The following is a 27,966-nucleotide window of genomic DNA, read 5'->3' on the forward strand; positions in this document are numbered from 1 at the left end:
TGAACCCTGAAACATTTATTACAGAGATAAGAGGGAAAAAAACGGGGAATGGGGGGGGGGGGGGCTGCACCGAGCCCGGCTCCGGTTTCCCCGGCAACCGCGCGGTGCCAAGATGGCGGCCGAGGGCCGGGCAGGAAGGAGGAGGGGGGGGGGGAAGCGGGCAAGATGGCGGCGGGGCGGGGCGGGCTGGCGGGCGGGCTCCATGGCGGCTGTGGCGGCGGCTGCGCAGCCCCGGGCCCCTCCTTCCTCGGGCTGCGGCCGCTGCGGGTGCGCGACGAGCGGCACCGGCGGCAGCACCGGCACCGGGATGGGTGTGCACGTGGAAACCATCGCCCCCGGCGACGGTGAGTCGGTGCCCGGGGATTTTTATGGCTTCTTTTTTTATTTTTATTCGCCCTTCTTCTCCCCGTTCTCGGCCAGGTGCTCCGGTGTTTGGTGCCGGTACCGGGCCCGGTTGGCTGATGGTGTGTGTGTGTTTCTCCCCGTAGGGCGGACATTCCCTAAACGCGGCCAGACCTGCGTGGTGCATTACACGGGTGAGTGCCCCCCCCCCGCTGCCGGTACCGGGGAAGGGGGGGGGTATCGCGATTCGTGTCGGCCCCGCGACAAAAAGTCGCGATATAGGAGAACGGCCCCCACCGGGATGTGCCCCCCTATCCCCCCCAAAATCATCCCGGGAGCCTGCGGGGACCCCCGGGCGTGTGGGCGGCCGGGCTGGGCCGCGGCGCTCCCCGAGGGAATGGGGCGGGGGGGGCCCCGGGGCGGCCCCGTGAGGGGCTTGGGGTGGGCGAGGGGCGGCCCCCGGCGGGGGTGGGGGGCCCTGGGGTGCCCCCGGTTGGTTTTAGGGCCGGGGGGGGTGCCCCCGGTTGTCCCTGTGGGAGTTGATTTGAGCACGAGGGGGACCCTTCCCCGTGGCACCGGGGGGGTTTTGGGGTAGGAGACCCCCCTCTCGGGGGGCTGTGAGGGGTCGGGATGAGACCCCCGGTGCTCGGTGAGCCCCCCATGGGAGCCTCCTGCTACTTGGGGGGGGGTCCCCGGGGAGTAGGGGAGCGCTGCCGTCCCCGTGGCCCCCTCCCCAATATTCCCCCAGGGGTTATCTTGTGGGGTGCAACCGGGGACCCCCAGCCCAGCCCAGGATGGATTTGGGGTGGGGGCGCACTGGGTGTCCCCAGCTCTGCGGGATCCCCCCCCTGAGGGATCTCCTGTGGGGTTTTTGGTGGAGGGCAGCCCCATAGCCGAGGTGGGCGACGTTCCACGCGCTGCACTTCGACGGTTTCTGTGGATTTTGGGAATAAATCGACGTCGCCAGCCTGGAAAATGCCCCAAATGGAGAGGGGTCTCTCCTCCCCCAAAGGGGGTCTCTCCTCCCCAAAGGGGGTCTCGCCTCTCCTCCTGCAGCTCCAGCTCAGCGTGTCAGCCCCTGAGCCCCGCGATGAGCAGGGCTCGGCCCATCTGGCTCTGCTAATTCCTGCCCCCCCCCCCCCCCCGGGCAGGAGGAAGATGAGGATGATGATGATGATGGTGCCGGGCCGTGCACAGCGAAGCCCTACAGAGGAGCAGGAGGGCTCTGTAAGCCCCCCAAAGCTCCCGCGGGGGCTGTCTGAGCTCACCGTCCGGGCCCATCTGCTTCTCTTCCTTCTCCCCCCAACACCCCACCCCACCCTGCCTCGGTTTTAAGGTTTTAATTCCCTGCTCGGGAGGAGAAGGAAGCAGCTCGGAGCCCCCGTTTCCTCTGCCGGGGGAAGAACAAAGGGATGCTGGCAGGCAGTCAAGTGGCTCTCGGTGGGCCAGCCCTGCCTCCTGCCAGCCCCCGCGGCCCCCAGCTCTCCTGCCAGCCCCTTCCCGGCAGCAGCAGGTGATAAGCTGGGCTTGGGAGCGGTTCTCCGTTTCATTTTTAGGTATTTTTTGTTGTTACCGTCGTCTCCTTTTGGCGTTTATCCCCCCTGCAGACAGCTCCCTGACCCCCAGTCCACCACGCGTGGTGCCCTCAGGCCACCGTGCTGTCGCTGGATGCTCCCCGCATCCCCGAGAGCAGAGAAGTGAGTTTAGCTTCCCATAAATATGGGGAAATGGTTGATTTCCTCAGCCCTGTGGCTCGCTGTGACATTTATCAAGCCCTGAGCAGCACAGGGGCAGCAGTAGGGACACATCGGTGGCTGTCCCTATGCAGAAACCCACAGGGAGCGTTGGGCACCACGAGCCCTGCTGGGCGTGCAGCGCCTCCGCTCTCCCTCCCTGAGCTATAGATTTGCAGTCACTTGATTAAAATCCATCTTGGGAAAAAAATAAATAAATAAAAAAAAGCCGGGGAGCTGAGGGAGGAGGGGGGATTACGGGGAGCCGGCTTTTCCCATCCTTTGCACCCCCGGGTGCTTCGTGGCTGATTGCTTAATTTAGGGCAGGGCTGTTGTCCCCTCGCCCCAGAACCCGTTTTTTTTTGCAGCTCCTCTGCATGGGTGAGAGCAGTTTTTTCATCCCAGGTTTGTGAGGGATGAACGGACAGACAGGGCAATGCTCAGGGAAGGATGCGGAGAGCACAGCATCCTCGTGCTTTTCAGCTCAGGAGCCACCAACCCCTCGTGCTGGGATTGTCCCAGCAGCTGCAGAGCCACGTGGGGGGATTTGGGGCAGCTGAACCTTGTCCCTTTCCTCTGGTTTCAGGTCAGGAAGGGAGAAAAGCTGCTCCAGCAGCGCTGGGCTGAGGGAATCGGGGATTTGGGAGGTCCCCGTGGGGTGGGCAGCGGGGAGCCAGCTCTGCCGCTCGGTTGGAGTGGAGCCTGCAGGGGAATGGAGGAGCTGGCACAGCGGGGCTTTCGAAAGAGCTTTTGATGTGAAATCTGCTCCAGGAGGCTGTTAAGGAAACGAAATTGAGGGTAAAGTCCTCTGATGTGCTCTGAGGAGCGACGGCAGTGGGGTGGGAGGGTCGTGGGGATCGTGGGGAGCGCGTGGCTGGTGGCTGCAACCCTGATCCTACCTGGATCGGGCTCCTCGGGGGGCTCATGGGGGGCTTTGCTGGCAGAGTGGGGGCACTCAGCACCCCCAAAACCTGGGGGTTCAGCCCTCCTGGTGCTGGGAGCAGGGTGGAAGAGAGGAGAGGAGCTGGGGGAGCACCGGGACTGTCCCGGGTGGGCAAAGCAGCACCTCGGAGGGAGCTGGGCTCAGAGCAGGGATTGATGCTGGAGAGCTCTGATTTATTTTTTTTTGGCAGGGTGGGCGCAGAAGGAGCAGGATCTGTCCCCAGAATTGCTGTGAGGGCTGAGCAGGGCTCGGGGCTCTTCCTGTTTGCGCAGCACCTCGCGCGCTGCCACGCTCGCCCAGCAGCAGCCTGCGGTCGCGAGATGTTTCCTACGGGGGGGTGAGCAGCTGCCCGGTGCTCGCAGGAACCCAAAATGCCTGTCCCCAAGCCGTGTGTGGGGTCCCGTCCTCCTGCAGAGCCTCTTCCCCCTCCAGCTGTAGGAACGTGCTGGGTTGTGGCTTCGAAGCGGCTGCGAGCAGCTCCAACCCCAAAGCTCAAAACCCAAAGCGCTGCACGGAGCAGGGGCGAGCTTCAACCTCCTGGCACGGGGCTGGAGCGGGTCCTGGTCACTCCTCAGGTGTCCCAGGACCCTCGATTTCGGTGGGAAGGGTTTTTCGTGCCGTCCCTTCCTCCAGCTGGAGCAGCAGGGCCAAGCCGTGCGTTGCTCCCGGCCGCAGCGTGCCAAGTGTGGCAGAGACCTGGCAGCGCCGCCGCTGCTCCCCAGAGCCCCCGGTGTGACGGCAGTAGCCTGTCTTGGCCAAAATCTCCGTGCTCTCCCCTTTTCTTCGTCTCCTCCGAGCCCCTCGGTGTCTTTGGGGTGTCTCCAGGAGCCGTGGTGGCCCCGCTGTGGGGTCCCCAAGGCGGCGTCACCGCGACGAGCCGGGACGTGGCCTGGGTCATCTCCTGCTGCTGGCTGCCCGCGGAGTTTTGGGGCTCTGCCTGCATCCAGAGGATGCTTCTGCCTTCCTAATGGCTTTGAGATCTCATTATCGCCTCGCTCGGGGCCGGCAGGGATGAGGAAATGGTTGCTCATACTCGGCGGAGGCTGGAGGAAGAAATCTCCTGGGAGCCTCTCCGGCTGGAGGATGTGCCGGAGATGAGGATGCCACCTCCGAAGGGCTGCAGCCTTTTTTTTGTTTCACCGCTGCCGTGGTGGTGGTGGTGGGGGGCGTCCCACGGCCCCATAACACGGAGCAGGGTGAGCCCCACGTGCAACCAGCACCTTCCTGGCTCGGGGTTGGATCCTCTGGGCTGGCGCAAGCAGCTCCATGGGGTAACCCCTCCGTCCTGCGGGCAGGGAGCTGCCCGCTTGGAAATTCTCCCCGAAACCAGGTTTTGGGAAGGTGAGACCTGTGCCAAAGGCTGCCTGGTGACTCCCACAGCACCAGCGGTGCTTTTGGGTTCGCTCTGAGCTGGCTCATTCGATGCTGCTGCAGGAAGCAGGTGCCCCAAGGGTTTCCCATACCCATACAAGAGGATTTTTGGCTGCCGCCCGGTCCCGGGGGGCTTTGGGCACGGAACCGAAGCGTGGAGGGGCTGAGGGGAGAGCGTGGCCTCTGCTTTCTGCAGGCAGGGTGAAGGCAGTAGCTGGCTGTGCTCATTTTCATCACCGCGAGGTTTGTCCTGGAAGGAGGAAACGAGAAAAAGCCAGATTTGTTGTTCCAAAGTCCAGGGCTACAATAGGGGTGAGCGGCTGAGCTGCTGCTGATGCTCTCGGAGCTTGGGGCCCCGGCGGGGAGCTTTTTGCTTTCTGTGGAGCTCAAATCTCCCCTCCCCTCCCCAAAATAAACGGGGCAGCAGGGTCCCCTGTGCCGTGGCGCGGTGCTAAATGGGGACAGGCTGCTCTGGGGGATGTGCAGCAGCCTGCTGTGACGAGCTGCTGGTGAAAATCCTGCCCTGGGTGGGCTCAGGGGGGTGCTGGCCCCGTCCCCGGGGGCTGTGGGTGTCCTGTACCCGTGCTGTCACCTCCTGCCCTCCGTGCAGGTGCCCTGTTTTGCGTTTTCCCTCGCCTGTGGGCAGTGACTCACGGGTTTGGGGAAATCACCGCGGCCCGTGCGCTGCTGGACGAGGCGACAGGTTTGTTTCTCGAGAGACCGGGGTGGTTTTAAGCCAGAAAAAAAAAAACAAAAACAACAAGTTCCGGGCTTTTTTGGGGAAGTCGAGAAGCGAGAAACGTTTGCAGCAGCCGATGGTTGCTCTTAGATTTCAAACCCTTGGGTGCTGCTCGTCAGCAGCTGCCGCAGGCACGGGCTCTGCCTTTTTATGGCCGTGGCAGCCTCAGGAGAGAGGGACGTGGCTGTTCCTGGGCACGGGGGAGCTGGCAGCAGCCTCAGGACCCCACAACCCCAGACGTGGCTCTGCAGGCTCCATCCCAACGCTGCTGCAGCAACACCAGAGCCCTCGGAGCTGCTGCTTTTGGGGTCTGTGAGCCCTCAGCTCTGGTTCCTGTGCCCACAGCCCTCTCTGAGCTCCGTGTGCCAGCGGTGTGGACACCCCAGGTACAAAACCAGCTTCTCCGGGCTCTTGGTGCCCGTGCAAAGCTCCCGGCGTGGCTGTCGCCTGTCCAGCAGCCAAAATTCTCCCAGCAAAGCCTCCGCTCCTATGAGGCAGCTCCGGCTGCGAGATTCCCCAAGAAGGTCACGCAGGGAGCAAGGGAGGGACTGCGGCGAAGGGAGGAAATTCCTCCCTCGCTCGTGCCGTGCCGGGGGGAGTTATATTTAGCCCTGGGGTATCAGCCGGAGCCGTGGAGCCTGCGCTACGTGGTGGGGGCTGCAGGATGGGGGCTGCCCAGGGCACGTGGCACCGTCTTCTCCCCCCTCCCCGGCACTCCTGGGCACGGTTTGGCTCCTGTGGGGCCAGCAGTGAGCGAGGATGGAAACGTGCCCGGGTGGCTCGTGCCGTGCCATGGGGAGCAGCCGGTGCCGGGGGTCCCATCCTGCCCACCCCAGGGTGCTCCCCCAGCCCCGTTCTGCTGCAACAGGAGGTGCTGGTGAAGGGGGGGGGCTCACCCCCAGGCTGGAAAATGAAGCTGCTGCAAATCCCCTTTGACTCAGGGCCACGTGAGCTCCACCGGGGCGACCGTCACCTCCAGGTGACAACCTGACCCGGCACCCGGGTGCGTTCGCGTGGCTCCGTTCCTGGTGACGAGCCTCATCCCTCCCCTCCTCTCCTCCCTCTTTTCTCTCCCCAGGTATGCTGGAGGACGGGAAGAAGTTCGATTCCTCCCGCGACAGGAACAAACCCTTCAAGTTCGTGATGGGCAAGCAGGAGGTGATCCGGGGCTGGGAGGAAGGAGTCGCCCAGGTACCCGCCGCCTCTCTCCGCGCGCGCATGGGGACGGCTGCGTGCAGCTCTTTTATCTCGCCCCCCCTCGTTCCGTGCTTTCCGCCCCCTCCGCCACGGGAGGCGTGGGCGTGAATATCATCACCTCCTGCGTTTGCCACCTGCCAGATGGCAGGAACGGAGAGAGCAGGGCCGGGCCTGAGGAACACCTACGGCACACGCCGGTGACTCAGCGGTGACATTTCTCCACTGAGTCAGCTCCGAGCGAGCTCCGCGGGGAGCACTTGGGGGGCCCCCAGCTCCCGGCAGCGACGGCTCCCGGGCTGCAAAACCCACGCAGAGGCTGGGAGGGATGGAGGGAGGCAGGCAGGGAGGGATGGAGGGATGAAGGGAAGGATGGAGGGATGAAAAGAGGGATGGAGGGAGGGATGGAGGGAGGCTTCTCGGCACGGTGCGTGACTGCGGCTGGGAGCCGGCGCCCACGCCGCACGCAGCACGAGGATGCTGCCATCTGGAGGGAACGGTCTGGCAGTCCCTGCCTGGCCCCAAAAAACACGTGCGTGAAGGACGTGGCTCTAGCCCGGCTCCGTCTGTGGCAGCCCTGCTCCTTTCGCAGCCTTCCCCTTCTGATGGTTTTCCCGTTCCTCTTCTGTCCTCGCTCCTTCCCAGCACAGGGAGAGGAGCTGAGGCCCTCCTGTGTCCCTCCTGCTGCCACTCTCACAATATTTGCACATCTCCTGACATCCCTGTCCCTTTCCCTGCCCCCAGATGAGCGTTGGTCAGCGGGCGAAGATGACCATCTCCCCAGATTACGCCTACGGCTCTACCGGCCACCCGGGGATCATCCCACCCAACGCCACTCTAATTTTCGACGTGGAGCTCATGAAATTGGAATGACCTACCCCAACGCCCTGTCCTCGGGTAAGGAGGGGGGTTGCAGGGGGGCTGGGGGAAGACTCGAGGCCCCCCCATCTGGGCAGGGGGGGATGGAGGTGATGGTGGCTGGGGCTGTGAGAAGGATGGGGCAGGATTCTGGCTGGGGGAGGCTTGGTGATTTGGGGACCCCTCTGGTGACACAGGCAGTTCCCAGCAAGTTCATACCTCGGGGACATTCTGGTGCTGGGTGATTTTGCCTCAATTCCTTCACGTTGTGTCCCCGCTGCCCCTTGCACCTCTTTTTCACCCCCACGTGGGTCCCACGGTGCAGGCAGGATGGGGCCGTGCTCTCTGAGCCAGCTCCCCCCCCTCTCGTCACCAGGGCTCCACTTCTGCTTTGAGCAAACCCTGCGGTTTGCAGCGAGAGCCACTCTCGCTGAGCGTGCTCCTTCCCCCTGCAGGGCTTTGTCACGGTGCCTCCTCTCTTCCCCCAGACAGGTTTGGCACATGGAGGAATCCAGAATCTCAGCTTCAAGAAGAGTGCACATGACTTCGTACGGAGCTTTTCCTGATAGTCCACTACACTCATTGTATAACCTTACACCTTGATTGAATGCCTTTGGTCACTAAGCTTTGCGTCTGACTCTTCCTCCTCGTATCGTGTTTTTATGTCTTTTTAAACTATACGCCGTCAACCTCAACTCTTTTTATTATTTTTATTTTTGGGGGGGGGGGTCAAGTCCTTCATTTTATTTTCGTTCCAGGTGTAGTTTTGACCGGTAGCACGCAGACGGGCTGACCTTTTAGCTAGGAGTCGTTTGAAGGCGAGGAAAACCCGCGGGTTACTTGTCTGGGTGCGCAGATCTCTTGTGGTGTTCTCAAACCAGAAAATTGCTGCTGCAAAAAAAAAAAAAAAAAAGAAAAAAAAAAAAGCCATAGCAGGGTGAGGCTGGCGAGGCGGAACGGATGCGGAGAGCGCAGCAGTGCTAGGATGGTGTGTGGTCACCCCCCCCTGCACCCGGGGCCCCCGAGGAAGCAGCGAGTCCTCCCCCTGCTCCCCGGGGGCCAGCGCAGCATCGCCGGGGGCTGTTTTCCCCCCGCGCCCCCCTCCCAGCTCAGTGGGTCCGTCCCCAAACCCCCGTTTTGGGTTTGCGGAGACGGGGTGCCCGTGGGAGCTCCGCTGCGCCCTAGAAATTCAAAATTTACATTGAGTTTTTTTTTTTTTTTTTTTAATAAAACCACAAAAATCGGCAGGGGAGGTGGCGGGGGGCTGGAGGGGGTCAGCTCGTAAGGAAACACCCCCCCCATGTGTGTGTGTGCGTGTGTGTGTGTGTCCCCTCCTCCTCTCCCTTTTGGGAAGGAAAAATCAGACCCCGATTATCCCCGGTCTGAGCCCCCCCGGCCCTTCTCTCCTGCCACCTGATGCTGGTCATCGCCGCTTTGTCTGGTCTCCTGCGCCGCGTAGCTTCCCCCCCCTGCCCCCCCCCAGCTGCTGTCCTCCTGCCCCCTCCCTCTGCCCCGCGTAGTGATTTGGTGAGAGAAAATTGCCGCCGTTCACTTCCTTCTCCACCGCCTAAAGGTATCAAGTTTTATTATTGCAATAAAAACGCTTTATGCTGGCTTTTCTCAGCCCTGTGTCTCCCAGGTTTTTCCGGCTCGCGGGGCGCTGGGGAGGGCCGGCCTCCTGCCCTGGGGTGGCAGAGGGAATAATTTGCCCCCCCCCCCAATAATTATTTGGCACAGATAATGAAGCGGTGTCCTGCTGGCTTTGCATCATCTCCTCGCCACAACCCCGCTGAGCATCGCCCTCAGCATCCGGCCTTAGGGCTGCGACGCCCCGATGGGTGCTCCCTTCCCCAGGGAAGTCTTATTTTGCCCATTTTTGGGTCTTTTGGGGGCTGGAAATAGCACTCCTGCCCGCCTGCTTTGGCAGGGGCTTTGCTCCAGGGGGTGGCTGGGGCGATGCTGTGGTTCCCACCTGCAGGACAGGGCTCGCAGCCCCTCTTTTTTTGGTCTTTTCTTGCAGAACCTTGCACGCTCGGTGGTGGGGAAACATTTGGGGGCTCGGGGCGGGGGTGCTGCTGCTCTCGCTGCCTGTGTCGGGGCCGAGGAGCCCACAGGGCACGGGCTGAGCATCGAATTCAAGGCTCAAGGTCCCCAGGGTTGGCCTTTGCTCCGTTTGCCACGATCAATAACGCGGCCGGGGCGAGTCCCCGAGCTGCAGCGGGGCTGCGGGAGCCACGTTTGTGTTTTAGGGGGGCTGCGGGGCGGCTGGAAAAGGCGCTGGAGGGAGCTGGTGCCTTGGGAGAAGACGCAGAGCCTGCAGGCTGGGCTGCCACCCTCTGGGCTCCTGGTGCCCGCAGCACCCAATTTGGGAACGTTTTTGTCTGGGTGCCTCGGGATGGATGTTCCCAAGCGTCCTGGTGACCGCACCTGGGCGGAAACTCCTGGTGAGCTCGGGTTTCTCTTCCTGCAGCCTTTTGCCTTAATTATTAACCGGTGCCAGGCTGTGCCGAGGCGCTGGGAGCAGAGATAAGGCAGCACCGAGGAGGAAGGGGCTTGGGGGGGGCTGCTTGGGGCTGTCCCTGTCCTCCTGTCCTGCTGCTCCTGGCCGGCTGTCCAAGGGGCTGCGTGGCCAGGGCTGGTGGCCTCCTTGGAGAGGTGGCCCCGGGGACACGGAGGAGGAGTTGTGTGTGTGCAAGAGTGAGCGAGTGTGAGCGCACACGGTGTGTGTGCCACCAGCAGCGTGTCCCTGGGCTCTCCCCGTGCCCCCCCGAAGCTGCAGCCTCCACCAGGACCCCCCCAGACCCATCCCCATGCGGTGTCCGGGGCAGGCGCAGCCTCCTGCCCGCGGAGCCGTCCCTTCCAGGAGGGTTCCTGGCTCTGCCTCCCTCCCCTGGCGCTTGCTCCTGGCCCCGTTTTCTCAGCTGTGGGGCCACTCCCGTCCTGGGCACGGCCAAGCTAAAAATACCTCCAGTAAATAAATAAAAAACCACCGCCAGTAAATAAATCGCTTCCTCCTGGCCCGGCGGGCAGGGCTGGGACGTGCCCGGCTCCTGTTGGCCCCGATCCCAGGCTGGTGCCACCGGTTCTGGGCACCTTTGGGACCCCATTTCTGCTCCCCGAGGACTTGGGGACACGATGGCATCGTGTGGCTCGGTGCCACATGGATTGGGGACCGTGGTGACGCGGCGATGTCCCACGGCAGCGGGACACCCTCCGCCTGCGCCCTGACTCACCCAGCGTGGCACTGCTTCGGTGTTCCCAGCTCTGGGACGTGCCCACGGGGCCTGGTGGCTGGCTGGAAGGGTGCGGGACGGGGCACGTCAGCCCCACGCGCCCCAAACTGGGGTCACGGGAGGCGGCCGCCCACGCGGGGCTCCTGGCACGGGCACCCCCCTGCGCCCACCCCGGGGGCACGGAGCCGTGGTGGCCCCGGGTAGGGGCACGGTGACCGTGGTGGCACCCAGCTGGGTACTGGGGGCACCTGGGGTGGCGATGCCAGGGGGGGTGGGGGTCTCCGTGGTGGGTGTAGGGGTGCACAGCCCCAAATCTGCAGCACCCAGCATGGCTGGAACCACGGAAAGCTGCCCCCGTCCCCGTCCCCATCCCCGTGTGCTTTTGGATGGGGGTCAGCACCCCCCGAAACCCCCATAATATCGGTTCTCCAGGCTGCGTTGCCTTCATCTTCCTGCTCCTCCTCCTCACCTGTGCCCCACCTGGGGGTGGTGGCAGTCAGCTGAAGCCACCAGGCCCCTCCCCGGGCCAGGCACTGCTATAAAGCCCCAGGGCCAGGCACGGGGCAGGGCGCAGGAGCCGGAGCTGATCACAGGTGAGGTCGGGGTGATTTGGGCTTGGGGGGAGCTGGGTTGGGTCCTGGGGGGGGGCTTGCCCACATCTTGGGGGTGCCACTGCCGGGCAGGACCCTGCCCGGCTCCCACGGGGGTCAAGGGGTCAGAGCGGGGTCTGGGTTTGTCCCCCCCATGCACCGAGGTTTTGGGGATGCTTTTGGGGGCACCGCGCGGGGACATTGGGGTGGAGGGGGCTGGGGGAAGGGGGGAAAGGCAGTGACGGGAGGGCTTTGCCCACGGGGACACCGCCCTTGGGGACGTCTCCCTGCCACGTTTGGGGATGTTGGCACAGCCCCGATGGGTACCGGGGGACAGCGGGGTCTGTTCCCCATGGAGCAGCAGCCACCGGGACGCTCGTGCCCGTGCTCGTGCCCGGCACGCGGCCACCCGTGTCCCATCCCCGGGAGGTGACGGAGGCGGTGACACGGCCCTGAGTCACTCCAGAGCTCGTGGGTGACAGCCTGGGCACGGAGCCAGGCACGCAGGGAGCAGGGCGAGCCCCAGCTTTGTGGGGGCAGCAGCTGGGGCTGGGGCTGGGGCTGGCTCCTGTTCCTGGTGCCATCCCCGTGGGGCCACGAGGGATGCTCGGGGAGAGGCACCCCCGTCCCCAAACTGCCCCAACCCCGTCCCCGTTCCTGTCCCAGGACACGGGCGCAGCAGCAGCAGCAGCGATGGCAACGCTCTACCCCTCGCTGGAGGACATGAAAGGCCACCAGGTCCTGCAGGTTGGTGTCAGATCAGCGTCCCTATGGGGTGGGGAGGGATTGACCCCAAGGGGCTCACCCTGAGCACCCCCCCTCTCTCGCCAGGCGCAGGCAGCCGCTGGTGTCGGCACCCCCGCCACGACGGTGCTCACGGAGAAGCCGAAGCTCCCCTCTGGTAACGTGGGCTGCGATCAGCCCCCGGTGTTGAGGGGCTCTTTGGGTTGGGGGGTCACCCACCACGGGCGGGGGGCTCAGCGGAGACCCCCCCACAGCTTGGCGCAGGGGTAGGGGATGGGGTTTGGGGGTTTCTCCCCTTTGGCTCATCCCGAGGGGGCTCTCTCCATGCCCCTTGTGCCAGTTGCTGGCTCCTGGTCCTGGGGGGCTCCCAGATGTGTGCGGGGGGGGTAGCTATAAACTGGGGACCCCCCCCCACTAAAGCCACCCTCGCTGTGCCCCACAGCACCGCCCATGCTGTACCCAAACCTGGCGGAGCTGGAGGACTACATGGGACTCGCGCTCTCCAGCGAAGAGATCCAGAAAAAACTCTTCCCGGACAGCAGCACCGTAGGTGTCCGGGCTGGGGCCCCCACCTGCCCTGTTCCAGGACCCCCCCAAACACAGCAAACACCTCCTGGGGGGGTCCCCTCCCGCAGCCACATCTTGCCCGGGGCAGGGGCATGGTGTCCCCAGAGGGTTTGATGTGAGGTTGGGGACATCGCAGGGCCCCGCGCCCCTGCTGGCCCCCCTAAACCTGGCTCCCACGCAGGCGCTGACCCCCGCCGGCCCCCTGCCAGGCCAGCTGGTCGCCCCCCTGAGCGGGAACAACGCGGGGCTGCGGCGGGCGGAGATCAAGCCGGGCGTGCGGGAGATTCACCTCTGCAAGGACGAGAAGGGCAAAACGGGGCTGCAGCTGAGAAACATCGACCAGGTGAGGGGCTGGGCTGGTAGGGGCTGGGCACGGCATGGTGTGGTGCTCCATGGCATGGCATCGCACGGCATGGCACAGTGCTCCATGGCATGGCATGGTGCTCTATGGCATGGCATGGCACAGCATGGCATGGCACAGTGCTCCATGGCATGGCACGGTGCTCTATGGCATGGCATGGCAAGGTATGGCACGGCACGGTGCTCCACAGCATGGCATGGCATAGCACAGCACGGCACGGTGTGGAGCTCCATGGCATGGCATGGCATAGCATGGCACAGCACAGTGCTCCACGGCACGGCACGGCATGGCGTGGCATGGCATGGCATGGCATAGCATGGCACGGCACAGTGCTCCACGGCATGGCACAGCATGGCACGATGCTCCATGGCATGGCACAGTGCTCCACGGCACGGCACGGCATGGTATGGCATAGCATGGCATGTTGTGGTGCTCCATGGCACGGCATGGCATGGCACGGCACAGCATGGTGCTCCACGGCATGGCACAGCATGGCATGGCACAGCATGGTGCTCCATGGCATGGCACAGTGCTCCATGGCACGGCATGGCATGGCATGGCACGGCACAGGGCGGTGCTCCATGGCATGGCACAGCACGGCACGGTGTGGTGCTCCATGGCATGGTGCTCTATGGCATGGCACAGCATGGTATGGCACAGCACGGTGTTCCACGGCATGGCACGGCACGGCACGGCACGGTGTGGTGCTCCACGGTGTGATGCTCCATGGGATGGCACAGTGCTCCATGGCACAGCATAGCATGGCAGGGCATGGCACGGCACAGCACGGTGCTCCATGGCATGGCACAGCACGGTGGGCTGCACCATTGCACGGCACAGCACGACATGGCACGGTGCCCCGCCGCACAGCCTGGCACACCGCAGCACGGCACGGCCACCCGGTGCCAACCCCGTGCCATCGCTCCCCGCTCGTCCCCAGGGCATCTTCGTGCAGCTGGTGAAGGCCAACTCGCCGGCCTCGCTGGTGGGGCTGCGTTTCGGCGACCAGATCCTGCAGATCGACGGCAAGAACTGCACGGGCTGGAGCAGCGACAAGGCGCACCGGGCGCTGAAGAAAGCGTCCCCGGAGAAAATCGTCATGGTGGTGAGGGACAGGTGAGCGGCTCAGGGGGGGACCCCGGGCGCACGGTGCCACGCACGGGGCTGGCGTTGAGCCCGCTGTCCCCTCAGGCCGTTCCAGCGCACGGTCACGGTGCACAAGGACAGCACCGGCCACGTGGGCGTCGTGGTGAAGAAGGGGAAAATCGTCTCGCTGGCCAAGGACAGCTCGGCCGCCCGCAACGGCCTCCTGACCCACCACTACATCTGCGAGGTCAACGGCCAGAACGTCATCGGCATGAAGGTAGGGACCCCAAAATGTGGCTGCCGGCTGTGAGGCGCCGCCCCTGCGGCCTTTTGTAGGGTCTTTTTTGGGTTCAAACAGCAGGATTTAAAGACTCGGAGCCACCAGGGTGGTGCCACCCCGGGGGAGGTGTGGGTTGGGGAGGTTGGGTTGTTGCACCCCCGCGGTTTTATCCCTGTTAGTTTTTAGTTTTTGCACAACCATCTGTGCAAAACACACCAGGATGCGGCCAGGGCAGGCACTGCGAGCTGCTGTGCCGGGGGGGGGGACATGGGGGTCACCGCTCACCTCCCACCACCCTCTCACCCCCAGGATAAGCAGCTCACGGAGGTGCTGGCGGACGCAGGGAACGTCGTCACGCTCACCATCATCCCCGCCGTGATCTACGAGCACATGGTCAAACGGTGAGACCGGGGGGTGCCTGCACCCCCTGCCCCTTGTTCCCCCCCCCCAAAAAAAGCTCCAGGGTTACCCCCATGGGGACCCGGGGGCTCTCCCCTGAGCACCTCCCCTGCGCCCAGGCTGTCGGCGGGGCTGGTGAAGTCGTCCATGGACCACTCCATCCCCGACCTCTGATGCGATCGCCGCCGTCCCGCCACCGGTGTGGGCACCCCCCCGGCTGAGCCTGGAAGTGGGGGGGCTCAGAGGGGCCCTAGAAGGGACCCCTGCAGCCCCCCAAAGTAGCTGTTGTAGCACAGAAACCCATAAAACGCCTGGGGCTGCAGGGCAGCGCAGGGCAGCGCAGCGCCGTCCCGCATCCTCGCTCTCAGCAGCGGGGATGGGGAAGGTGCCCCCACCTCCACGCTGCCTCCCCTTGTCCCAGGGTCCCCCCCCAGGTCCCCTCGTGTCCCCTGTGGCCTCTCGGGGCAGATGCCAAAAGCTGGCTCCAGCGAAAGCAGACACAGACCCAGCGACGTTTATTACATCCACCACAGACAGCGAGTACAGGACAGTGGAGAACGAGAGAAGAGGGGGATTGGGGCGGGGGGGGGGGAGGTTACAGCTTTTTTTTTTTTTTTCACTTCTGTATTTAAAAAATATATTATATAGATTTGTCTTTCAAATATAGTCGTTACATTTATTTCTTGGCAAAGCTTTGGATAGTCGGACAGACGCGTACACGGATCCACAACTACATTGCACGAGAGGCTGATATCCCGGCTGCGTTCCCACTGCTTCTCCCCGAATATTTTACACGGTGCCCCCCCCGGCCCCACGGACTGGGGGGCGCGGGGAGGCTCGGGGCATGCAGGACACGGCGGGGGGCCAAGGCGAGTGGGCAGCAGCCGGGGCCCCATGAGCGTCGCCAGCTCCTGCAGCACCCATGGGTGCTAGAGCGGAGCTGGGGGGCGAGGGGGGGGAACACATCGTTAATTCAAGTCACGAAGGAGCCGCAGACATTCGTGGTGGGGGCCGGGGCCCGTGCCCCTCGGCACACCCAGGAGGGAGCCTGAAGTCTGGTGCCTCGCCGGCCCCCGCTGACCAACCTTTGCTGTCTTTGCTTTTCAAAAAAAAAAAAAAAAAAGAAAGAAAAAAAGAAAAAAAAGGCATTTTCTGGAGGCTGCCAGCAAGGGGTCGGCTCATCCTCACCCCCCCACCACCACCTGGGCCCCCACCCCGGGGTTTTTGTCCTTACCAGAAGAAAAAAAAAAGTGACCCTAGTGCAAAGCAAACGAACGAGCGGTACGGGACCGACGGCGCCGCGGGCGGCTCAGCCTTGCTCTGACGCGTGAGGTATATCCAATGGTATCGCCAGTTCCACCCAATTTCACCCAATTCTGTCCGATTTCACCCAATTCCATCCGATTCCATCCGATTCCATCTCAGTTATCCGGGGGTTCCCCGCTGTCCCCCCGCCAGCAGCCGCAATTTGCCGTCGCTGTGCGGAGCTGCACCCGGCGCAAGGAAGGTGCCCATGGGGTGGGGGGGATCCACCACGGCCCCATGCTGGCCCCCCCGGTGCCCGACGGCTCCTTGCCATCAGAGAGCTGTCCCCTGGGCCACGTGGGGACATCCGAAAAGAAACCAAGTGCAATGAAGTGACCCCCCCAGCAGGGTGGCACCCCCAAAGCCATGCCGGGGGGTGGCACAGGGTTTGGCCATCCCGTGTGTCACCACCCCTCCACGAATGGTCCTCGGCATCCTTTGGGACAGAGGTGTCAGAGCAGCAGCAGAACCCCCCCAAACCCCACCCCGCGCCCCTTTTTGCCCCCTCCTTGGGGTTGCATAAGGAGCCGGAGGAGACGAGGTGCCCCCAACCCCGGGGGAGCGGGGGCAACGCCGGCACGGGGGCTTTACAATCAGCGGTCGGGTCCGTGGGGGCGGGCAAGGGGGCGGCGGCGGCGATTTGGGGAGGACGGGGTGGGTGGGGGTCAGGGCTGGGCGCTCCCCCCGGGGGTGCCGACGGCGTGGCAGCCCATCCTGCGGATGGAGTGCAGGGCCACGGTGCAGCAGCCCCGCAGCAGCGAGCTGATGTTGTAGATGGGTTGGCCCTGCCGGCGCTGCGAGCGGCACAACCACGCCACCGTGGGCACCGCCGGCACCACCACGGCCAGCAGATCCACGAGGAAGTGGCGGCTCCAGTAGCTCTTGGCCGGGGCTGCGGCGTCGCAGCTCGCCTCCGTCGCCTCCTCCTCCACCTCCGTCGCCGCCGCCGCCACGCAGGTGATGGCCACGGACGAGCCGGTGCCGTGGGGTTGCTGCACCGTGGGGTTGTTGTGGGGGGTCCCCGTCTCCGCCGGCACGGTTTCGGGGTCCGCGGCCACCAGGTCCATGGTGCCGGCGGGGTTGGGTTGCTCGCAGCCGTCTTCCAACTCGGAGACCCAGGCGGAGGTGGGGCTGCCCAAACTGCAAGCTTGGGACTTGATCACCTTCTCCAGGAGGGTGTCCAGGTCGGGCTGGCAGTGCGCAAAGTCCGTCTGGATGGCTCGCTCCTGCATGCAGCTGGCCTGCACGCCCGCCTCCACGCCGCCCCGCAGCCCCAGCAGCTTCTCGTAGGTGGAGCTGGGGGGCAGCCGGGCGCACGGTTCCCCCCCCTCCAGCAAGTCCGGGCGGCCGGGGGCTTCGTCCGCCCCCGCGAAGCCGCTGTCGGCCCCCTCGTCCACCGAGATGGTCTGCGAGCCGCCCACGTTGCGGTCCCCGGCCGCCTGGTCGCTCAGCTTGGTGTAGGTGGAGCTGCGGGTGAGGGAACGGGCTGGGGACCCCCCCGCCGACTCGCCGGCCCCCTCCTCCTTCAGCGCCCCGTTCTGCGCGATCTCCATGCTGTGCAGCAGCGTCTCCAGCTTCTTGTTCTGGATGTTGATGTCCACGAAGTACTTCTGGAGGCCCTTGTCCTTCTCCATCAGGTTGTTCTTCACCGTGTCGATCACCTGCTTCAGCTGCTTGATCTCCTTGCGCGCCTCCTTCAGCGCCAGCTGGGCCTCCACGCGGTGGCACTCCTCCTCGATCCAGTCCTCCTGCATCCTCGACAGCTGCGTTTTCAGGTCCTCGATCTCAGCATCCCTGCAAGAGACAGGGGTGGGTGCGTGGGCACGCAGCGGGTGACCAAGGTCCCTGATGTGCCAGGGCACCGCGACAGCGCTGGGGATGCCACGGAGCCGAGCGTTCACGTGCCCAGCCATTACCGTGGGTGCTTGGAGCAGTGATTTGGGGTGAGAACACCCTGAAAAAAACACGGTTGGGACCCAGGGTGGGGTCCAGAGGCTCAGGGACCCCTGGGAGAGGTGTCTGACCCCTTCCCGGAGGGGCTGCAGAGGGCTGCGTGGGGCCAGGCAGGTGCCCAAGGCGGGCGCACGGCAGCTGGGGAGGCAGCGAGGAGCAGATGGAGCTCAGCCACTCCGTCAGAAAAAACTGTGGGAGGGAAAAACCGGCGGCGAAGGGAAGAGGCACAGTCACCTCCGGTGAGATTTACAAGTTCTGCAGCCCCAAAATCTGCTCGCCGGGTTGGCAGTGAATTCGGATTGCATGGGAAGAGAACAGGGGGGGAGCTGTGCCCGCGATGCCCTGCAGCACCGTGGTGCTCCTCAGGAGCAAAGCGGGCACAAACCCGAGGGCGAGGTGACACCGAGGGGACACGGGCAGCCGGGTCCTGCAGCGCACTGGGGGTGACGGCGCGGGGCTCACCTGTCCTGCAGCCGCTCCTGCGTGTCCTTCAGGCGAGCTTTGAGGTGCCGGATGCAAACCTCCTTCTGCTGGAGGGGTGTCAGGTACTGCTCCGGCGTGGGCGGCTTTATGCCGTGGTTGTCGCTGCACAGGTTGTACTTGGCCGAGCGCCTGCGGGGACACGGCCGTCACCCACCGCCAGCGTGGGGCTCGGTGGAGAGGCTGATGTCTCTTTTGTAGGGTGGTGCCAGCCCCGTCAAGCACCCCAAAAGAGCCCCACGGGTGGGAGGGGAAGGGATGCGGGTGGCAAGGCGGCTGTGCCACCCTGGGCACCGCTCGGCGGTGGCTCTCCGAGGCCCTGCACGAGCAGAGCGGGGGGCTGGTGGTGCTGGGGGCCCCGAGCAAGCTTGCTGGGGAATGCACAATGAGGGTGGGGACCCCAGGGTGGGATCAGGGCCGTCGGATGAGGGTCTGAAGGATGCGCAATGGGATGGCTCAGGATGGAGCAGGTTTGGAGAGCCCGTGGAGAGCAAGCCGGGGCACCCAGCACGTGGCACAGCACCTTGGGGACCTTCTTGCATTGCCACCAGGACAGATGAGGCTGGTGGCACTGGTTTAAAGCCCGGGGCAAGCAGGGGGAGGCCAGGAGTAGGAGGGGATGGGGAGCGGCTGCAGCTCCGTGGGTGCACGAGAGGAGCAGGGGGAGGCGCAGGGACCTGCGGGCAGCACGAGGAGCTCTCACGGTGCAGCAGGGTGAACCAAAGCCCCCCCAGGTCGCAGTGGGGTGGTCTTAGCCCCCTGCCCATCGCAGCAGCTCCGTTAGGGGCAGCCAGGCAGAACGGGGCCTCGCAATACCCGTGGCCACCCCATCCGTGCTCTGGCACCGTCTCCGTTCCCCAGCTTGCCCCCAGGCCCGTCACTGCCTCCCAGATTTGGTGCCACCTCCTCCGGGAGCTGGAATGTGGCTGGGGGCTGGTGGGGGCACCCCAGCTTGGTGCAAGGCACAGGCAGCCCCAAACCCTGCCCCACAGCACGAAGGGGATGAAACAAAGCCCTGACACTGTCCCAAAGTGAGCCGGGGCGCAGCGGGGGGGATGCGAGCAGTGCGCAAGCCACAGCCACGGGAAGGACGGGAGGGAAAGGAGACACAACAACGGCAGCGGGGGGGTGCTGGGGAGGGCGACGGGGGGCTCGCAGCCCCACGGGCAGCTCGCCCAGCCGCCACGGCAGCAGCACAGCCTCGCTCTGCGGCCCCTGCCCCTGGTTTGGGCTCCGGCAGCACTTGGGGGCAGAGCTCCCATGGGTGCTGTCCCCCCCGCCATGGGGGGGCTGCGGGCGATGGGTTACCTTGGGGTGGGGCTGCTGTCGCTGCCCTTGCAGGAGCCAGAATTGCTGCTGCTGCTCAGCGAGGAGGTGCCGTAGGTGTCCCTCCCGGGGGGCGAGGGGCGCCTGGAGGCAGGGAGAAGAGGCTGTGTCTCAGGCCGAGTGGCTGAGGGCGCCGAAGACTTAAAGAAGGAGGCCAAGCCACTCCGTCCATAAAGCCCGCGACTGCCAACCACCACGCCGAGGGCGCACAAGACAAAAGGACAAAACAAACAGCGGGGATCAAAATGGCACGGACACGCTGACGGGCGCAAAGGCAGGGCGGGGGGGCTGCCCACCCACTCCCCCCCATAATGTGGCACCCCCCTGGGCACCAGCACGGCACCCCCAGACCCCAGGGACCGGCACCAGGAGCCCCCCCCCGGGGGCAGAGCTTTGCTGCGGTGCCCACGCTGCCTTTTGGTGCCGGCGCTGGCTGCAGCCCCTCGCTCCAAACCTGCAGCCCAGGATGTGGAAATATTCAGAGGGGAATAAATGCCTTTTTTTTAACCACTTTTTCCCTTTTGCTTTCTATCACTGGAGCCCAAGGAGGGACCTTCCCAGGGGTGGGCACCTCCCGGCGTCACCGCCTGTCCCCAGCGCCCTCGCGCCGCTGGCTGGGGACGGGGCCCCCACCGGCACCTGCCTTTGGCAGACGGGACCAAGAACTCGACCCAGAGCCCAAAGAGCTGATCCTGGGACCAAGGATTGATCCCAGGACCAAGTTATCGATGACATGGGGGGGTCAGAGACACACAGAGAGGGACGGGGGTGCGGTGCTGGGGGTGCTCCATGCGGAGACGGGGACGCGGTGCAGCGGTGCCATGCGGCGCCCCCAACCCAGGTTTGGGCGGCCGTGCCGTGGAGCAGCAGCCCCGAGGTGGGTGCACGGGAGGACGGGGGGGCTCCTGCCCTGCTGCTAACCACGAGGAGAGCCGGCCGGGCTCCGGGGACGAGAGGCTGAAGCATATTCACCTTCGGGATCCGGTGGACGAGCGTCTGCTCCCCGGCAGAGACATGGCCACGGTGCCGCGGGTCCTGTGCGCAGGGGAACTGCGGGGTAAACGCAACAGAGAGAGGAGGTCAGGGTGGGGAAAAACCCACGCAGAGGTCAGCCCCAGCACGAGGGCATTGATTTAAGCCTTGGGGTCACCTTTATGGGGACGGACGTGGGCTGCATCCCGTGCACATCCCAGCTCTGCTCTCTGCCAGCCTCTCACGGCTCACAAACGCGGGGATGCTGCGTGCACGGGGTCCTGCCCCGGCACCACAGCTGGGGTGGGGGCTTTCTGCATTGCAAGGCCAAGCAGAAGCAGCCCAGACGCCCACCCGAGTGTTCCTGGGCAGAAATGGGATGAAACCTCGTGGTCCTGATGCCCAGCCCTGCACCTCGCCATGTCCCACCCCACCGGTGACCGTGGCACGCTGCTGTCCCTGCTGCGGGCTGGAACATTTATTTCTCGTCATTAATTAAGCCAGGATCAGCAGGGAAAGCAGGTAAGGATCCCTGCATGATGCAGCAGCAGCCCTAAACCCGTGAGAACCCCAGATCTTTGCCTGTCAATAAATAGGGCAGACCCAGGGGTCCGGAGCTATCGGCTGGATCCCGTGCTCGCGGGCTGCTGGGGACAGCGGGGGGGCACCACGTGGGACCCCCAACCCCCGGCATATTCAAGCTGCCGGCATCTGTCCCAGATTTTGGCAGCTTCAGCCCCGAGCAGCCCCAGCGATGGGAGCTGGAAATCGATGGGTTGGGAGCGCTGAGTGCTGCTTGGGCTCCGCTCACGGGGAGAGAGAAAAGCAGGGAGAGAGAGGGGGGAGAGGCTGGAGGAAAGGAGGGCACCCTGCCAGCTCGCACCCGATGTGGCCTTTGGCGTTGGCAATCCCAGATTTTCTCTCCCAGGTTAATTCCTGCCCAAAACCGAGCTCCCCCCCACGTTTCTCCCCAGGGTTTGCTGCTACCTGCTCCCCAAAGCAGGGCTCCGACGGGCTCAGGGAGCTGCAGCAGAAGGGCTGGCAGCGCGCAGCCGTGGCGAGCCCCCCGCTCAGCACCCAGGGGTCCAGCCCCAGAGGATTTGGGGGTCCTGGATGTGCATGGGGGGGAGTCCTGGGGCAGGAGCAGTGGTGCTGAGCCCCTCTGGGTCAGAGCTCCGGGACCGGCAGCGTGCGCGGCCGCGGGGCTGTGCTGCTGCAGCAGCGTGAATCAGCATCCAGCAGAGCCTGGCCCTCCGGCAGCGCCGCGCACTGCAGCACGGGCACAGCCTGTCCCTGCTCCTCTCATGTCACCCCGATCCTCTGAGCAGCCCCCGGGCAGGGCTTTGTGGGGATTTGCAGCCGCACAGATTAACTCCTGGCCCTCTCGCAGCCCCGAGCAGCGTGCGCTGGCTCACGGCGGCCGAGCAGCACCCGGCAGTGCCGCTGCCTCCTGCTCCACTGCGAGGTTTCGGGTGCACGACGAGGCTCTGCTCGGAAGGGAGCCCTCCGTGTGGCACTCAGCACCCTCGTGGCACGGGCTGGGTCCGCAGTGGGGCTCCGGCGAGTGCCCACAAGCTGCCGAGGTCAGGCAGGTTTGGCAGACTCGGGGCCAAAGCCACCGCACCGATCCCACGTGGTTGTGGTAATGCCCTGCCTCTGAGGGCCGAGGTAATTACTGTCTGCAGGCAGAATTAAAACAACTGTGGGAAGCAGGGCGAGGACCTACGGTGAGGAGCGAGCCTTGCCGTGGCAGCACGGGACAATCCCAGCGCTCTGAGTGTGAGAAAGGCACAAGAAGCAAGGACCCCGCTGCAGCTCCCCAGCACGGCAAGAGCGCAGGGAGCTCTGCTGCAACCCCAGCCGGGGCTTTTCAGGGGGAAAATTGACACAGGGACTGAGCCTGTCCGCTCTGTGCTCCGCTGGGCAGCTGCCCAGCACCCAGGAGGGGATTTTTAGGGGCAGAGCCATCGCCCCAGCCAGCCTGGAGCCGAAACGCCGCGTGCCGCTGGTGGCAGCCTGGGTGAGAGCTTTCCCAGCGCCGCCGTGGCAAGCAGCCCGTGCACAGCGGCTCTGGCTCTCTGCGGCGGCGGCTCGTCCATTAGGCATTTAGGAGAAATGCACAGAGAGGAAATGGAAAGTGTTCAAAGATAAATGAGCGAGGCCCCGAGCGCGCTGCGCGCTCGCCAGCAAGGAAGACAATGGCAGCCGCGAGCGGCCGCGGGGAGGGCCAGGAAACGCAGCGGGGTGATGGAGAGCAGGTCACAGCAATCCCAAATCATCCAAGGCAGGAGGCTTCTGGAAGGAGTCAGAGCAAAGCTGCAGGAGAGAAGAAATCCCATAAAAACATCGGGGTGGAAGGCAACCCATGCTAGGGCAGGGGATGGGCGGGTTCGTTTCTCCATGTCAGAAGCACAGGGGGCAGAGGGTCCTGCGCCACCAGGCAGCTCCAGCAGCGGCTCTGCACCCCAAAAAGAAACAGAAATGAGCATCAGGAGCCTGGGCAGTGGGAAAGGAGACAAAGGGCCCTGCAGGATGTTGTGCTGCAGCCGGCTGCACAGCCCGAGTCGTGCAAGGGGTGAACCCAGAGCGGGACCCAGCGAAGCTTCACCGTGCTCGGCTGCGCAATGGAGCTCGAGACCTCCTTGACCAAGAACCTCTGGGGGACCTGATGTCCTCCACCTTATTTCCATTTTTTTTTTTGCAGCAGGAGGAACAGGAGGAACGCCTAGCAGGGCACAGACAAACCACGGGAGGATCCCTCGCTGGTGGGATGCTGCTCACAGAGCTGGAGGCAGCGGGTCGTGCCCCAGCAGAGACGTGCCCGCGGCGCAGACCCCGAGCAGCTCTCCCCCGGCACCACAAAGCTGCACCTGAGCCCCACAACGGGAATGAGATTCGGGGCGTGCTGGCAAATCCTTGTGTGGAGGAGCCGGAGCTGCTGCCCGGGCCAAAATGGGACTTGGGGGAGCAGCAGGATGAGCGCTGCCTGCTGCAAGCTCCAATCCTGCCTCCCAGAGCCAACCAAGAGCAAAGCTCCCCATAAACCTCCCAGCCTGACCCCGCGAGCCTGGGTGGTGGCAGCACCACAAGAAATGGGTGCTGGTGCCCCCGTGGGGATCCTGCAGCACCCAGCGACCTCCGCCTGCTGCCCAGATGCTCACAGCCTCTGTGCCCGTGGCCGTCACCGCCGTCCTCCCCAATTTCTGGCTGTGACCGCGTTGCGAGCGCATCCCCAAACTGCTGCGGTCAGCAGCAGGCAGGGCTCAGGGGGCTGCTGGTGCTGACGCCTGCACCGGTAGCGGTGCCAGGCACCAGCACCCCAGGACACTGCACAAATCATCTCCCCAAAAGCGCAGGGCACCCATAAGAGCCCCCCCTGTGGCTTCCCAGGGCCAAGGTCCCCCCCCAGGGGGCTCCGGGCACTGCAGGGACATCGCGCAGGGATGCAGGCTCCCACCACCACCGACCTAAAAACCACGCAGTGATGACGATGCAAAGGGAGGAGGGTGGCAGAGTGCTGGGAAGGGCGAGCTGAAGCTCTGAGGAGGATTTCCCCGGGATGAGCGGCTCAGCCTTCACTTCGCAGCTGCTGCCCTGCAGGGAAACCTCTTTGGCTCGACCGCTGCCACCTCCCCATGCCAGGCTGGTTCCCCGCTGAGCCAGCAATGGAAAGACGGGGCTGGACCAGCTTCACTCTCCCTCCTACATTCCTTCCTGCACGGCAAACGGTGCCAAGGAACCCCGGTGAGACCTCTGAAGGCTCCTCAGCTCATTCCCCCAGGGCTTTCGCTATCGCAGGCTCCCGAGTTGACTCCTGCCAGCTCCGGAGACACCTCGCCTCTCTCCATTTCTGCACGCCCGCAGTAAGACCGGCTGCTGCCCTGCCCCGAGCTGCCCCACCAGCTCATCCTGTCCTCCCCGGGGAACGTGTGGTGGGCACGCAGGGGCGGGCGGGCTCGTTTCGCAGCCCTAATCCCAGCCCTGGCGCTGCGGTGGCTGCCTCCCGGCGCGGTGCCTCGCCAGCCGCTGCTCGGCTTTCCCCGGTTTTCTCGCCTGCTGCTTCTTTTGTCACCCCCCCCCGCGGGGTGAATATGCTCCCTGCTCGCCTCGCTGCTCCCGGCGAACCGGGACAGACGTCGGATTTTCCTCAGCGCGGTGCTAGCAGGCTGCCTCTGCCGCGTGCCACCCACGCAGGGCTCGAAATAGCTGCAAAAACGGCCCTAAACGGGGCTGGCCGAGCCCCAGACGGATGCAGCGCACGCACGGCACCCCGGCTGTCGGCGCAGATCCGCGTTGCGGCGAGGCAAAAGGACGTGTTTGGGCTGGGGGGGTGCCCAGACACCTCACCAGGCCTCTCCAAAGCCACACGAGAAGGGTTTGGTGTCGCTCCTCCGCTGCCTGTGCCGCACGTTTCCTTGGTTTCCTCGCCCTGCTCTGCCGCGGGGGCACCGAGCACCCTGTGGCACCCTGCGGGCACCCGGGGCTGGGGGCTGCTGCGGCGTTTCCAGCCTCCCCGAGACAACCCCATCCAAAGCAGCGAGCCGAGAGGGAAGGCAAAGCACAGCTTCGGCTTCCCAAGGAGCAGGAAAAGCATCGTGAGGAGCCCTCTCTGGCTTTGCTTTTCCCTCACGCTACAAATAAACAAAGCACGAAATAAACAGCCATGAGCTGCGTTTGGGACAAAGTGGGTGCTGCGGCCCAGAAAACAGCAGTGGGGCCAGAATCCTTTGGTTTGTAAAAGGGGACTGGGACCTGTCTGGGCGGCTGTGGAGAGAAGCAGGATGAGGCCATCAGGGCTGATGATGAGGTGTATGGGCAGGGAGGGGTCCCCAGGGGACCCCCAGAACCACAGCCTGGTGCACGGCTGGGACCACGACCGCGCTCCTGCTCCAGCCCCAGGGGTGCTTTTGGGGACAGAGACACCGGAGGAAATTCACCGAGTAAATTGTAAAAGCCAAGGCCACCCCGGTGCCCACTTTGTGCCGCGCTCCCTCGCCACCTCCGTCAGGGTTAGGGGCTGCTTCGCTCCTGCTTGGCAGCTTGCAGGGGGGCAGCGAGGTCCCTGGGGGCTTGGAAACCTGCTCCAGCAGGGACCTGGGTCCCAAAGCAGGCAGACCCTCACCTGGTGGCCGCACAGGGCAGATGCAGAGGGCAAAATGCACGGGAGGTTTATGCAACACCACCGAAAAATCCATCCTGCTAAGAGTTGTTATAGCGCGCCACGAAACACGGCCGTATTTCCTTTTATTCTCTTGTTTTGTTATAAAATGCTGAGCTTACACCCAGAGATTACAGGAAAATAGAGACCATTAGAGGCCGGGTCATGCAGCTCACCACTTTTCCAGCTGACCTTCCCGTGCTGTGCTGAGCCCCCGTGCGCTCCCCTCCTCACCCCTTTTCCCAGGCTCTCCAACCCAGCACGGCCACGGGGGCACTCGCGGCACCTCCTGGCTCCCTGAGGGAGCCCCACGGGGCCTGAGCCATGGGACCAGGTTTGTCCTGAGCTGCACCCCCAGAAGGAAAGGGAAAAGAGCCTGGCACAAACCCCACGGTGGCAGCGACCGCACCGAGGGCAGGAGCAGGGTGCCTGGCACCCAGGCCCTCCAGTCTCAGCTCAGACTGGCAGGACAGCAGGCGGGGGGGGGGCAGTTACAGCTCTCAGCCCCTCCTGTGTTTGGAGCCGAGCTGAGGACCAGCAAGCAGAGAGAAGAGAGCTCTCCTTCGGGGTAGGGAGGCAGCGATATGGGAGAGAAATTCAGCTCCTCCTCCCCTCTGCGCACACGCAGCCTCGGCGTGGCGGAAGGGACGCCTGCCCTAGCCACGATCCACCTCGAATCGGGGCTGGGAAAGGCAGCGGTGGTGGTGGAGGATGAGGTCCCGGCCCATTTAACAGCACATTTAATGGCACATTTAACGGCACATTTAATGGCACATTTAATGGCACGCCGCTTGGACCACCCCAGCCAGCTGCAACGCATTCCGCCACCGACACCCCCCCAGCGCGGGCACTGCCCCCCTCTGAGCCCAGGCGGAGAAGCTCGCAGCTCAGGGACCCCCGGAGCCCTGCAAACCATCATTTTCCCCTCCTCGCACAAGGTCACGACAAAACCCAGACGTTTCCTAGCGGGGGTGGGCGCACTGACACTTCCCAGGCACAACAAACGCACAGCAGCGGGCTCCTCCGGGCGGGCAGCACTGACCTTGCGGGGAGGAGAGAAAAGGAGCGCAGGGCTCATCCATCACCCCGTTTGTTTTCTGTATCCCTTCGGAGACGGAGCTACAGGCCATTAAGCAATAAAATCGCCATCGCCCAGCAGCTCCAGCTCCTGCAATGCCCCGCAGAGCTGGGAGAAACGTTTGGGCTCTGTAGGGAGCAGATGCGGGGCCGGTGCGCACGGGGAGGGTCTGGTGCATGCAGGGTGTGTCCAGTGCGTGCGGTGGGGGTCCGGGGTGTGCCGTATGGCTGGGGGGTGCAGGGTGGGTCTGGTGAGTGGGGTGGGGGTCTGGTGCAGGTGATGGGGGTCTGGTGCACGCCATATGGGTCTGGTGAAGGTCTGGTGACCATGACATGGGTCTGATGCATGCCGTGGGGGTCTGGTGGATGCCGCACGGGTCCAGTCTTTGCGATGCGGGGCCAGTGGCGTGCCGTGGGTGTGTGCAGTGTGTCTGCTGCAGAGGCTGTGGGTCCGGTGCGTGCGCCACGGCTCTGGTGCCCACCCCGGGGTGCTGGTGCCCACCCCGGGGTGCTGGTGCAGGAGGCAGTGCGGGTCCGCTGAGCGTGACGTGTGTCCGGTGCGTGCCGCGGGGTCTGCTGCATGCGATGCGGGTGTGCTGCGGGCCCGACGCGTGACCCACCCCAAGCATCCTCTGCCCTTAACACCCCCCCTTTTTGAGCCCCCCCTCATTGCGGAGAGGGGCGCTGGCAGCCCCCGGGGTGCGGGTCCCCATCCCCATCCCCAATCCCGGAGCCAGGAGGGTCCCCAGGTGCCCCCCACCCCGCTCACCTGCACGGAGCCCCCCGGCGAGGTGGGGGCGGCAGGGCCAGCCAGCGGCCTCAGCGACCTGGTGGGGAAGGGAGAGAGCGGGCGGTGAGCGGGGGCTGCGCGGGGAGGGGAGGAGAATTTAGGGACCCCCCCCCGCGCCCTTGCCCCGCGCCCTCCCCAGCCTCCATCACCTGCGCCGGCCTCCATGGGTGCGGCGGGGCGGCTCGGCTCCTCGGCGGCGATGGAGGCAGGGATGGGGATGGAGGCAGGGAGGGAGGCAGGGAGGGATGGAGGGAGGCAGGGAGGGATGGAGGGAGGCAGGGATGGAGGCAGGGACGGGGATGGAGGCAGGCAGGGAGGGAGGGATGAGCCTTGCAGCTGCGTAATTTGCCTCGCTCCTCTGCGCTCTTAAAGCGACGGCGGCGCGGGTGCCCCCCCGCGGGGGTTTCCCCTCCGTTTCTATGGCAACTCCCCAAAAAAACCCAGCCCGGGGGTCTCGCTCGCCCC

At 64.7% G+C, this 27,966-nt stretch overlaps 3 protein-coding genes across 11 annotated transcripts; 2 read left to right on the forward strand and 1 right to left on the reverse strand.

Moving 5' to 3' along the window:
- Positions 1-192: 192 nt before the first annotated feature.
- FKBP1A (FKBP prolyl isomerase 1A) lies at positions 193-8,401 on the forward strand. Of its 3 annotated transcripts, none has more exons than XM_038166322.2 (5): positions 193-344; positions 489-536; positions 6,207-6,319; positions 7,067-7,219; positions 7,636-7,804. In XM_038166322.2, the coding sequence occupies exons 1-4, from the start codon at positions 203-205 to the stop codon at positions 7,193-7,195; spliced, it is 432 nt and encodes a 143-aa protein (XP_038022250.2). In that variant the 5' UTR covers positions 193-202; the 3' UTR covers positions 7,196-7,219; positions 7,636-7,804. The 3 variants fall into 3 exon arrangements, with proteins under 3 accessions (XP_038022250.2, XP_027329072.3, XP_027329071.3); XM_027473271.3 differs by having other exon boundaries at positions 7,673-7,804; XM_027473270.3 differs by having other exon boundaries at positions 194-344; positions 7,669-8,401.
- A 1,163-nt stretch (positions 8,402-9,564) lies between these two features.
- On the forward strand, positions 9,565-15,007 carry SDCBP2 (syndecan binding protein 2). 2 transcript variants are annotated; one of them, XM_027473267.3, is made up of 9 exons: positions 9,565-9,624; positions 11,670-11,750; positions 11,835-11,904; positions 12,190-12,293; positions 12,496-12,657; positions 13,616-13,791; positions 13,867-14,038; positions 14,351-14,442; positions 14,560-15,007. In XM_027473267.3, the coding sequence occupies exons 1-9, from the start codon at positions 9,580-9,582 to the stop codon at positions 14,612-14,614; spliced, it is 957 nt and encodes a 318-aa protein (XP_027329068.3). In that variant the 5' UTR covers positions 9,565-9,579; the 3' UTR covers positions 14,615-15,007. The 2 variants fall into 2 exon arrangements, with proteins under 2 accessions (XP_027329068.3, XP_071882587.1); XM_072026486.1 differs by lacking the exon at positions 9,565-9,624 and adding an exon at positions 10,945-11,006 and having other exon boundaries at positions 14,560-15,006.
- Positions 15,008-15,089: 82 nt separating this feature from the next.
- Positions 15,090-27,924, reverse strand: SNPH (syntaphilin). Of its 6 annotated transcripts, none has more exons than XM_027473272.3 (6): positions 27,651-27,924; positions 27,481-27,538; positions 20,477-20,554; positions 19,487-19,687; positions 18,161-18,310; positions 15,090-17,539 (listed from the first exon to the last, which is right to left on the reverse strand). In XM_027473272.3, exons 3-6 carry the CDS (start codon positions 20,518-20,520, stop codon positions 16,411-16,413), a joined length of 1,524 nt encoding a protein of 507 aa, XP_027329073.3. In that variant the 5' UTR covers positions 20,521-20,554; positions 27,481-27,538; positions 27,651-27,924; the 3' UTR covers positions 15,090-16,410. The 6 variants fall into 6 exon arrangements, with proteins under 6 accessions (XP_027329073.3, XP_071882585.1, XP_071882586.1 ...); XM_072026484.1 differs by having other exon boundaries at positions 19,487-19,588; positions 27,651-27,921; XM_072026485.1 differs by lacking the exon at positions 19,487-19,687 and having other exon boundaries at positions 27,651-27,922.
- Between the last annotated feature and the right edge of the window lie 42 nt (positions 27,925-27,966).

This window comes from Anas platyrhynchos, chromosome 21, assembly GCF_047663525.1.
Source record: "Anas platyrhynchos isolate ZD024472 breed Pekin duck chromosome 21, IASCAAS_PekinDuck_T2T, whole genome shotgun sequence".
Classification (NCBI taxonomy): Eukaryota; Metazoa; Chordata; class Aves; order Anseriformes; family Anatidae; genus Anas; species Anas platyrhynchos.

Bases quoted from the DNA above. Each gene is read 5' to 3' on its own strand.
- FKBP1A (XM_038166322.2), top strand. From the start codon at position 203: ATGGCGGCTGTGGCGGCGGCTGCGCAGCCCCGGGCCCCTCCTTCCTCG. The intron at 345-488 runs GTGAGTCGGTGC...TTCTCCCCGTAG, and splicing joins AACCATCGCCCCCGGCGACG to GGCGGACATTCCCTAAACGC. The intron at 537-6,206 runs GTGAGTGCCCCC...TTCTCTCCCCAG, and splicing joins CTGCGTGGTGCATTACACGG to GTATGCTGGAGGACGGGAAG.
- SDCBP2 (XM_027473267.3), top strand. From the start codon at position 9,580: ATGTTCCCAAGCGTCCTGGTGACCGCACCTGGGCGGAAACTCCTG. The intron at 11,905-12,189 runs GTAACGTGGGCT...TGTGCCCCACAG, and splicing joins GAAGCCGAAGCTCCCCTCTG to CACCGCCCATGCTGTACCCA. The intron at 12,294-12,495 runs GTAGGTGTCCGG...GCTCCCACGCAG, and splicing joins TCTTCCCGGACAGCAGCACC to GCGCTGACCCCCGCCGGCCC.
- SNPH (XM_027473272.3), bottom strand. From the start codon at position 20,520: ATGTCTCTGCCGGGGAGCAGACGCTCGTCCACCGGATCCCGAAG. The intron at 19,688-20,476 runs GTGAATATGCTT...GGTGGTTGGCAG, and splicing joins TCGTCCACCGGATCCCGAAG to TCGCGGGCTTTATGGACGGA. The intron at 18,311-19,486 runs GTAACCCATCGC...GTGTCCCCGCAG, and splicing joins GACAGCAGCCCCACCCCAAG to GCGCTCGGCCAAGTACAACC.